This window comes from Lolium rigidum, chromosome 3 (genome assembly GCF_022539505.1).
Source record: "Lolium rigidum isolate FL_2022 chromosome 3, APGP_CSIRO_Lrig_0.1, whole genome shotgun sequence".
Classification (NCBI taxonomy): domain Eukaryota; kingdom Viridiplantae; phylum Streptophyta; class Magnoliopsida; order Poales; family Poaceae; genus Lolium; species Lolium rigidum.
In genome coordinates, this window is record NC_061510.1 from 15,884,794 (window position 1) to 15,896,473 (window position 11,680).

General features: G+C 41.6%; 1 protein-coding gene across 1 annotated transcript; it reads right to left on the reverse strand.

The window, feature by feature from the left end:
* On the reverse strand, positions 1–3,979 carry LOC124694393 (altered inheritance rate of mitochondria protein 25-like). The gene is made up of 11 exons (XM_047227383.1): positions 3,446–3,979; positions 3,077–3,163; positions 2,880–2,933; positions 2,736–2,780; positions 1,192–1,257; positions 1,049–1,105; positions 869–930; positions 655–775; positions 408–485; positions 165–271; positions 1–28 (listed from the first exon to the last, which is right to left on the reverse strand). The coding sequence occupies exons 1-11, from the start codon at positions 3,977–3,979 to the stop codon at positions 1–3; spliced, it is 1,239 nt and encodes a 412-aa protein (XP_047083339.1).
* Positions 3,980–11,680: the final 7,701 nt, after the last annotated feature.

The window sequence follows — 11,680 nt, forward strand, 5'->3', positions numbered from 1 at the left end:
TCATTCGCCGAAGATGGAACGAAGTCCCCTGAAACAAGCAAGCAGGCGATTCAGTTATTTCTTCTATAGCAGTCGCAGGTGATAAACACTTAAGCTACATATGAGTACTCTGTAGAATGTAACTTGAGTGATCAATTTTGAATCTAGGGAGGGAGAATGCATACCAGCCCAATCTCCTAGTGAAATAATCATGGTCTAGGGACACTGCAAGAGCGAGAGTGACAGCCCTTTCAGGTAAAGGCAGCGCGGTAAAAGTATGAACTTTATCCGCCTGAAAGAACCGATGAAATTTGAGTTTCAATTTTAAGATGAGCTTACTGAGAAGTTAAGGTGGGCATGTAATATAACACAGGCACAAAATCATTCAGGTAGAAGCTTCTAATCTATTATCGCATGGGAACACTTACATCTTCAGGATCAATAAAACTCCAGCTATTACCAACACTGCCAAAGGAAATTGTATACTGACCAGCATCCGTGAAGACCTGCGGTAAGCATAAAACCAAAGTTAAGCTCACCAGTACTGGAAATCCCAATCTTACTACATCAACAAGAAACAAAACATGAATTCTGGGAAGACATGGAATGAAAATCATGTCCATCATATAACTTTGATGCATGTCATGCATCTCCTCTCGCTCAAAAGGACCCTACCTGCCAACCAATTCCCCTCGCCTCGCGTTGAATCTTGGCTACTACATTGTCATTCTCGTCAACCAAGGTAAAGGTCCAGCTCCAAAATCCAGGATTTTCCACCACAGCAAATTGCCTATTCCTGATAGGAAATTAAACTGTCAGATATTATAACAAGACTGACAACCAAAATAATTGACTAACTCAAAGATATAAGGGAAGAGGACCACGTCACCCTAAGTACAAGTCATAAATTCTACGCCAAAGATGCCAACGGCTGTGGACTACACCTATCTCCTGGCCAGAAACAAATCATAATATTTAATCAGAATCATTCCTGTATGTTCATATGATAATAGGATACTATTCCCATCAAGATATGTTAAAACAATCGAAGTCAAAAATATCTTCGTACCTTACCATCCATTTCTGCATAAATGGAGCTGCTGATCCACCAAAAAGGACGGCGAACCTAAATAAAAAAACATTAAGCTTAATCTAATACTATAACTGTGTGTATTCACAACGGAATACAACAATGGCCTGCTGAGATCATACCGTGAATATCTCTTTACCCTTGTGATCAATAAATTCTGCAATGAATGGCCGTCTCGACCTAAGTAGCTGAAACATCAGGAAGAAGTATATGTTATAAGGTAATCATCTCCACCAAGAGAACAATGAATAAATAAACAAGAAAGATATAGCACACGAAAAGGAGAAGATATAGCACAGGACTCTTTCTCATACCTGCTATCATACAGTGCCATATACAATAAATTATTAGCATCGTAATTTGAAGCTATACCTCAATCAAGACACATAACCAAATAATTTTTAAATTGTTACCAAATGAATATGGCAGATTCAATTGACAAGTGCACCGTAAAGAGAACACTAAGAAACAATATGTACATACCGAAGAGGATATAATTCGTATCATCATGGGACATGGATATACTACCAACTACTTCCTCCACTAGAGTTTTGAAAAACTAGACGTTCAGAACATGATTTCAGATACAAACGTGAGATTGATTAGGGGGTTTGTTTATCACCCTGGCCATATTAACTAAAATTCATTGGACTTATAACACAAACCATCAATGCACCCTAGTGCCGTAGCAGTAGGACTTCTCTCTAATTGTTTTTCAGAACATGCACCAAAGTGCATGTCATTTGTATTAAGAGAAAGAAGCGATAGATTTATCTCTGATTAAATGCATAAATGGCTCAAGTGCTTGTCCTTGCATGTTTACTCACTTCGCTGTTTTTTCTCTATCTGTCAACCATTTCTCATGAGGTTTCATATTTTTCCTTGTGAATGAATAATATTAATTTCTTGATTATGTATAGTTATATGTTCATGTTCGGCTCACCAGGATGTTTAACTTAAGTTGCCATGACGTTTTTTTTGGCACACATCACAATCCTTCCACTTGCTCATGTTTGGCACAACTAGTTGCTCAGTCGTTGTGATACATATAACATATGGCTACATAATTGAGAAGTGCTAAAACCAGTTTGTGCTAAGAGTCTCCTTAGAACATGGAAACTGAGAATTGTTGCTTCAACTTCCATACATGCAAGAAGTAGGTACACGGGCAATTGTGGCCAAATTGCTAACTCGTGGTGACAAATGTTCATGGATTTTACCCAAAAACCTTCAACATGAGGATTTTAAGTACTTTGGGAGTAGATTAGATTTTCAAAAGTTTATGCCATACCACAGTTTCTAATTTCATGATTACATAAAGTTAGCTGTTCATGTTTGGCTCGCCAGAATGTTTAAGTTGCCAAAACTTTTTGCTGGCATGCATCACAAACCTTCCACTTGCTCATGTTTGGTACAACTAGTTGGTCGGTCATTGTGATACGTATAACATATGAATCCACATTTGAGAAATGCTAAAATGAGTCAGTGATCGTGTAGTAGTAAACATGAAACCGTGTCATGAGACCCATGTTGGGGACGGCCTTAATGTGTCAAGAGTGCTCTTGAGAAGAGGGTAGTGAGAATCATCAGTGCTTTAATTTCCATACATGCAAGAACTATACATACAAATTAATTCAGGGCCAACTGGACACCGGCAAAAACATACCTGCCTAAGGATGAAGTTGCTTTTCTCTCGAATAAGACCAACAGGCTGGCATTGGAAGGAGAAACAAGCAGCCAATGGTTACAACCTAGAAGGCTGAAGCGAAAAGAGCAAAAGATAATACAGGAATCGAACTTGGAAAGAGACGCTCACAGTTTTTCTGCGAGGAGTGCGTGGATCCTTTATGATGTATCTAGTCTCCTGAAGTTCAAATGGCAATAGTGATGACTGAGTAAGTTGGGTGAGAAAACAAGGATACGGAAAGCAGAACTTGGGGAATTCTCTTGGGCTATGCTACGTATGTGCAGTTCCAGTGCCAAACATGCCACAGATAATACAATCACCTGCTGGAACCGAAACATGATATTTGCCCATTGTGCACGCTTGGTGATGATCAGATTCGCCCTTGAGAGTAGAGGCTGCAGTTTGTCCTAGAAATGCATGCAGATACAGAAGATTATTCCAAAAAAAGCTATAAACTTTACACATTTTGTATATAATGAAAACAGCTGGGGGATGAAGTAGCAAACATCAAGTAGGAGTAGCTAGGATTGGCCACTATTTCCCCACCAAAAGATTGTACATTTTACACTCTTCTGCCCTATCCAATTATTGATTTTACCAGCATTTAATTTCCAGTAAAGTTGTCAATTCCAAAAATTGAGCTGGTATCTGCGATGGACATAACGAGTTGCGGTCAGAGAGCTGCTTGCCTGAACGAGCGAGAGGTCTAGTTCTTCTCCATGCTGGTAGCTCGTCGGCGGCGCGCTATCTTCCTTGCCGGCCGTCTGCCAAGACCTCAGGAACGAGCGCCCCAGCGCTGCCAATTTGGAGTTGACGAACGCGCGAGCAGCGTTAGCGAGGAGACGAGCGAGCGAGACCCCCGGCGCGCGACCGCTCTTGGAGACCGCGCGCCGCTTCCTCGGCTTCTTGTCAGCACCCCGCCGCCGCTTCTTGGGCTCCTCCTCGGATCGGACCACGGCGTCAGCAGCCGCGGGGCTCTTGGCCGCATCCGGGTGCTTCTTGAGCTCCTCGGACGGAACCACAGCCGCCGCGACCGCGGGCCTCCTCGTCCTCTTGGCCGCATCCGGCCGCCTCTTGGGCTCCTCGGACCGGACCACGGTCTCGACAACCACACCCACGCCCGGGGCGCCGCCGCGGCCGCCGCTCGCGTGGCTGGTGGTGGTTCTCGCCGGTATCCTCCGGGCCGCGGCCGCGTGGGAGAGCAGCCGGGGTAGCCAGCTCATAGGAGAGAGGGATGAAGGCGCGGGCCGGAGGCTGTAGAAGGTGGCAGGAACTCGAGGCTCAGCGGCGCCGGCGCCGCCGCCGCTAGGGTTTGGGACGGCGAAGGAGGGTGTTCCGGCGGCCCGCCCTTCCACCACTCTCTCACGCACGTACTACTCAAGTTTAAGCATTGGTGATGGTAATTAAGATGCTGGCGCATGCGCTTGAAGACAAAGATCATCTGTGACTGAACAAGGTAACTCCTGTACCTCTGAGGATGTTGGGCTGTAGTTTCAGGTGTCCTTGTGCGTAATGGGCTGAATCTGTATGCGTAAATGTGTGAATGGGCCGACGACCTTTGATGTAAGGGTCCAGCTCAAAAATCATCCCGCGCGCTCTCGCGACTCAGGCTGCGCGTTCGGTTGATATGGTTAATTTGGTTCGGTTTATACGGTTTTTAAGTTAATATAGTTTTAATACTTCGGTAAATATGGTTTGTACGCAAATACGGTTCTATATATATATATATATATATATATATATATATATATATATATCAAATCACAATCAAATAATTATTACTGAAACCCAGCACAACTTATGATAAGAAAATAAATTTGTGAATATTCGTACCTCTTTATTTCTTTCATTATTCGTTCTCTCGCTGACAATTCTGTGAATGTACTCGCAAACGTAGTATCCACAGAGATCAGTCCCTTGTGGTTGTTACGGGCATTTCTTTACAAGAATATAATTCAATCAAACAATAGTCAAGTATTATAAAGATGTGTGGACCTAGGTAGTACTACTTACTTTCGCGCGCCATCGCAGCTTCGGTGCCCATTCATGGGACTTATCTTCCTTGATGAAAGTTTCCCATACTCTGCCCGACAAAAGAAAATGCATAAAAGAGTTATCAATTAGTTGATATCAGGAAATTAACGAAACAAACCGATGAGAATTAAAATTACCTTCTGAGCATATGAAAACAAGACTTGTATATGTCCGAATATTTTTCTTAGTGAGTCAAAGACTTCAACTTCTCCATCGTACATTTTGATGACGAGAAGAATAAAGTGAAACCTACGCACGTTTAATTATGTAGTGCATATATATAAGTCATCAGTTAAAATTTTGACATACGGTGAGCAAAATATAATGTGTTATAAGACAGTAAGACTCACTGGAAGTTGTAAGGCCAAATTATTAGCCTTTTGCCACGTTGTCGCTTCAAAAACCTTAGCAAAATCTCCGGTGTATACTTGTTATAGAGGGGTTCTTCTATGGCTCTAACATGCATTGTGTCCGGGTCAATGAACCTAATGTTCGTGATTTCGTCCCTTTTGCATTCGAGTATCTCCGATCTGCATAATATAGCGCACAAAAGATTATAATTTGCAGACAATGAACGAGCTGAGCTAAAGACTTCTCAAATTAAATAAATCACTTACAGACAATAGCAACCGATGATAGATTTGTCGAGGGCCCTGATACGTCTCAAACGTATCTATAATTTCTTATGTTCCATGCTATTTTTATGACAGTAGTCATAGGTTTTATATATACTTTACATCATTTTGATGCATTTTCCGTTACTAACCTATTAACAAGATGCCGAAGCGCCAGTTCCTGATTTCTGCTGTTTTTGGTTTCAGAAATCCTACATAGGAAATATTCTCGGAATTGGACGAAACAAAAGCCCACGGTCTTATTTTCCACGGAGCCTTCCAGAACACCGAAGAGGAAACGAAGAGGGGACGCGAGGAAGCCACACCATAGGGTGGCGCGGCCCCACCCCTGGTCGCGCCGCCATATGGGGTGGGCCCCTCGGGCGCCTGATGTTTACGCACGCTTCTATTCCTGTAGACAGTGTTGGGCCTCCAAGAGCAGAGGTTTGTAGAACATCAGCAAGTTTCCCTTAAGTGGATCACCCAAGGTTTATCGAACTCAGGGAGGTAGAGGTCGAGAGATATCCCTCTCAAGCAACCACTGCAATTAAGATACAAGAAGTCTCTTGTGTCCCCAACACACCTAATACACTTGTCAGATGTATAGGTGCACTAGTTCGGCGAAGAGATAGTGAAATACAAGTAATATGGATGATTATAAGTACTAATTGCAATCTGAAATAAAAATGGCAGCAAGCGAACATGCAACAGAACTTGTTGGAAACGGTGTTTCAATACTTAGAAACAAGGCCTAGGGATCATACTTTCACTAGTGGACACTCTCAACAATGATCACATAACTGAATAAATAAATGCTACTCTCAAACACTCTCTTGTTGGATAACAAACACCATTCATTGTGTAGGGCTACAAGAGCACCCTCAAGCCGGAGTAAACAAGCTCCACAACTTCATAAAGGAATCACACACGATGCGCACACTGTCACCGTCACACCGTGGAGAGTGAATCCGGAGTTCATATTAAAGTAACCTCTAGAGTGCATAATAGACCGTTGCAATTTAGACCGAGTACTAACATAGCATACACACTGTCAACAATAGCTATGAAAGGGGGAATATATCACATCAATACTATCATAGTAATAGTTAACTTCATAATCTACAAGAGATTACAACCATAACCTACGCCAAGTACTACATGATGCACACACTGTCAACTTTACATCATGGAGGAGGAATAGACTACTTTAATAACATCACCAGAGTAGCACATAGATTAATAGTGATACAAAGCTCATGATCACATAAAGATCACACCATGGGAGAGAGAGATGAACCACATAGCTACCGGTAGAGCCCTCAGCCTCGGGGAGAACTACTCCCTCCTCATCATGGGAGACAGCAACGGCGATGAAGATGGCGGTGGTGTCGATGGAGATGACTCCGGGGGCAATTCCCCGTCCCGGCGGCGTGCCGGAACAGAGACTGTTGTCCCCCGAAACTAGGTTTCGCTATGGCGGCGGCGCTCCTAGAGTCTTTTACGGAATATCGTCGATTGTTTTAGGGTTTTCGCGACGGACATAATATATAGGCGAAAGGGCGGAGTCGGTGGAGTCCCAAGGGGACCACACCCTAGGGGGGCGCGCCCCCCCCTCTTGGCCACGCCGCCAGGTGGTGTGGGGCCCCCGCTGGCCGTCGCCGACTCTCCTTCGATGTTCTGGAACCCTCCGTGGAAAATAGGGCCGTGGGCTTTTGTTTCGTCCAATTCCGAGAATATTTCTGTGTAAGATTTACGAAACCAAAAACGACGAAAAACGAGAACTGGCACTTCGGCATCTTGTTAGTAGGTTAGTACCGGAAAATGCATCAAAATGATATAAAGTATGGATAAAACATGTAGATATTGTCATAAAACTAGCATGGAACATAAGAAATTATAGATACGTTGGAGACGTATCAAGCATCCCCAAGCTTAGTTCCTACTCGCCCTCGAGTAGGTAAACGATAACAAGGATAATTTCGAAGTGACATGCTACTATCATAATCTTGATCTATACTATTGTAAAGCATATGAGATGAATGAAGTGATTCAAAGCAATGGTAAAGATAATGACTAAACAACTGAATCATATAGCAAAGACTTTTCATGAATAGTACTTTCAAGACAAGCATCAATAAGTCTTGCATAAGAGTTAACTCATGAAGCAATAGATTCTTAATAGAAGGTTTTTAAATAACACAAAGGATGATTAAGTTTCAGCAATTGCTTTCAACTTGTAACATGTATATCTCATGGATAGTTGTCAACATAAAGCAATATAACAAGTGCAATAAGTAAACATGTAAGAATCAATGCACACCGTTGACACAAGTGTTTGCTTCTAAGATAGAAAGAAGTAGGTAAACACCCTCAAAAAAAAGTAGGTAAACTGACTCAACATAAAGTAAAAGAAAGGCCCTTCGCAGAGGGAAGCAGGGATTAAATCATGTGCTAGAGCTTTTCAAGTTTTGAAATCATATAGAGAGCATAAAAGTAAAGTTTTGAGAGGTGTTTGTTGTTGTCAACGAATGGTAGTGGGTACTCTAACTACCTTATCAACCAGACTTTCAAGAGCGGCTCCCATGAAGGACGTTATCTCTACCAGCAAGGTAGATCATCTCTCTTCTCTTTTGTTTACACATGTATTTTAGTTTCATTATTGATGACACTCCTCCCAACCTTTTGCTTACACAAGCCATGGCTAACCGAATCCTCGGGTGCCTTCCAACATTCGCATACCATGGAGGAGTGTCTATTTGCAAAATTAAGTTGCTTAACGATAGATCGGGGCAAAACATGTGAAGAGAATTATTAATGAAAGTTAATTAATTGGGGCTGGGAACCCCGTTGCCAACTCTTTTTGCAAAATTATTGGATAAGCGGATGTATATGCCACTAGTCCATTGGTGAAAGTCTGTCAGAAGTAAATGACAAGGTTGAAAGATAAACACCACATACTTCCTCATGAGCTATAAAACATTGACACAAATAAGAGATAATAGCTTTTGAATTGTTTAAAGGTAGCACATGAATTATTTACTTGGAATGGCAGGAAATACCACATAGTAGGTAGATATGGTGGACACAAATGGCATAGGTTTTGGCTCAAGGTTTTGGATGCACGAGAAGCATTCCCTCTCAGTACAAGGCTTAGGCTAGCAAGGTTGTTTGAAGCAAACACAAGTATGGACCGGTACAACAAAACTTACATAAGAACATATTGCAAGCATTATAAGACTCTACATTGTCTCCTTGTTGCTCAAACACTTTTACCAGAAAATATCTAGACTGTAGAGAGATCAATCATGCAATCCAAATTTCAACAAGCTCTACGGTAGTTCTCCACTAATAGGTTTAAACTACATGATGCAAGAGCTTAAACATGATCTATGAGAGCTCAAAACAATTGCTAAGTATCAAATTATTCAAGACAATATACCATTTACCACATGAAGCATTTTCTGTTTCCAACCAAATAGCAATCAACGAAGCGGTTTTCAACTCCGCCATGAACATGAATTAAGAACACAAGTGTTCATATGAAAAAGCGGAGCGTGTCTCTCTCCCAAACAAACATGGTATGATGGTGCCCACTTTATTGAAAATAAAATACACAACGAGAAAATAAAGACGCTCCAAGAATAACACATAGTATATGAAGCAATAAAAATATAGTGAACGAGAAACGGGACCTGATATTTTTATTGATAAAGAAGGGATGCCTTGGGCATCCCCAAGCTTTGACCGCTTGTACTTATTGAATATATCTTGGGGTGACATGGGCATCCCCAAGCTTGAGCTTTTGTCCATTCTTCATCTCATCTCATCATTCTTCTTTCCTACACTTGAAAACTTCCTTCATACAAAACTCATCACAAATCTCATTAGCAGCGTTAGTGCAATGATAATATTAATCAAATCTACAAAGTTTAGTATCACATAAAAATAATTTTAATAAGCATTAGATACTGTAGCACAACTTCAATAAGGTTCTTTGATCAAGAGAACTCAAAAAGGTGGGCAAAAAGATGCAAATGCAAAACAGTGCAAGAATCTGTCAAAACAGAACAGTTCGTAAAAATTTATTTTTGAAAAATAGTTACGCTGCGTAAATCGAAAAACTCTGAACTAATGAAAGTTAGATAAATACCTGGGGAAGATGCTCGTAAATTGGCAGCTCAAACTTACGTTTTGGTGATTTTTGGCGATTTTTCTCATGACGAACCAAAAACAGTAAACAAGATTGCAAATCTTCCAAATACCACTTTCTTACCATTAGAGGCAATTCTTGGCACAAAATCAAAACAAACATGATAAGGAGATGTTGCTACAGTAGTAACAACTTCCAAGATACAACAAAACAGTAGCAAAATAAACTCATGGGTTATCTCCCAAGAAGTGCTTTCTTTATAGCCATTAAGATGGGCTCAGTAATTTTAATGATGCTCGCACAAGAAATAAGAGTTGAAGCAAAAGAGAGCATCAAAAGCAAATAAGAAACACTTTTAAGTCTAACCCACTTCCTATGAAAAGGAATCTTGTAAATAAACAAGTCATGTAAGCATAATGCAACAAGCATAGAAAGGCAACACAAGCGCAACTTCAAGATTCTCAACATAAAGAGGGAAACTTAATATTATTAAGATGCATATAACCATGTTTCCCTCTCTCATAATAACTTTCAGTAGCATCATGAACAAACTCAACAATATAACTATCACATGAAACATTCTTATCATGAGCTACATGCATAAAATTATTACTCTCCACATAAGCATAGTCATTACTATTAATTATAGTGTGAGCAAATTCAATAAAATAGCTATCATTATTATTCTCATCACCATAATCATCATATATAGGAGGCATATTGTAATCATAATTAATTTTCTCCTCAATAGTAGGTGGACTGAAAATATGATAGTCATCATTGTAATCATCATACATAGGAGGTAAAGTATCATCAAAGTAAATTTTTCCATCCATGCTTGGGGGACTAAAAATATCATGCTCATCAAAACCAGCTTCCCCAAGCTTAGAATTTTCCATAGCATTAGCAACAATGGTGTTCAAAGCATTCATACTAATAATATTGCCATTAGCATGCATATAAAGTTCCATAGGTTTTTTAATTTTCTCTTCAAACACCTCATGTCCTAACTCAAGATAAATGCTATAAAGATCTCTAATATTTTTGTTGTTTTCCATTAAGCCTAACTAGTGAAAATAAAAAACAAGATACAAAAAGATAAAATTGCAGAATCTAAAGGAAATACCTTCGAGCACTCACACACCGGCAACAGTGCTAGGAAATAGCTTAGTAGTCGGAGGATGTGAATACCTTTTACCTTACCTCCCCGGCAACGGCGCGTGACGTGGGCATTACCCTTCGGTTAACCAATGTTTCCCTATCCTATATTTCCTAGTTGGAGGCCCATGAAGGCACTCAATGGCGAGGTGGGCCGCTAGATCGGTGCGGCAAAAGATTCCTTGAAGTACAAGACACGGAAGGAGCCGAACAAGGAAAGTCTGGAGATAGATCTACTGTAAACCTAGTCGTGCTCGATTAGACCTCTTGAGACCTGGCCTCCTATATAAAGGCCAGGAGAGGGGCTGTCGAGGGACACAATCAATCTTAGCAATCCTAGCCAACAGAAGTTTAGAGCTAGGTTACCCTAGAACTTAGCCATCTCGACGAGATCACAGCCGAACTATTCGGCACCCCATTGTAACCCATTATCATCATAATCAAGAACAGACGAGCAGGACGTAAGGGTTTTACCTCATCGAGGGCCCCGAACCTGGGTAAATCGCTCTCCCCGCTTGTCTGTGAACCGATGTCTCGTGTTAGCTTGCAGGATTCCATCAACCCTAAGCCCCTATCAGAGGGCATTGCCTAGGAGCACTCTCGACAATTGGCGCCGTCTGTGGGAAACCTGTCGGCACAAGGTAGGTCATCGGCAGTACCAGTCACGTCTGCGGCGTTCGTACTCGAGTCACCAACGCCACCAGATCCAGAAGACCCTATCCGCTGCGGATCCTTTGAGTTCATACCACACCTCGAGCCGCCACATCCAATCTCTGCAGAATCGTGTGACAGCATGACCACAACTTTCGGAGGCGTTCACTTCATCATCGACTCCGGAGGCTTTCTTCGCCTCCCTAGGGCAAGTACATCTAGCTCAAGAACCTTAGTCTCGGCAGATGACATCCCGGCGGCAACCTCGGAGATCTTGCCCAGAAACGCACAGGGAGGCAGCCGAGGAAGTTTCGACC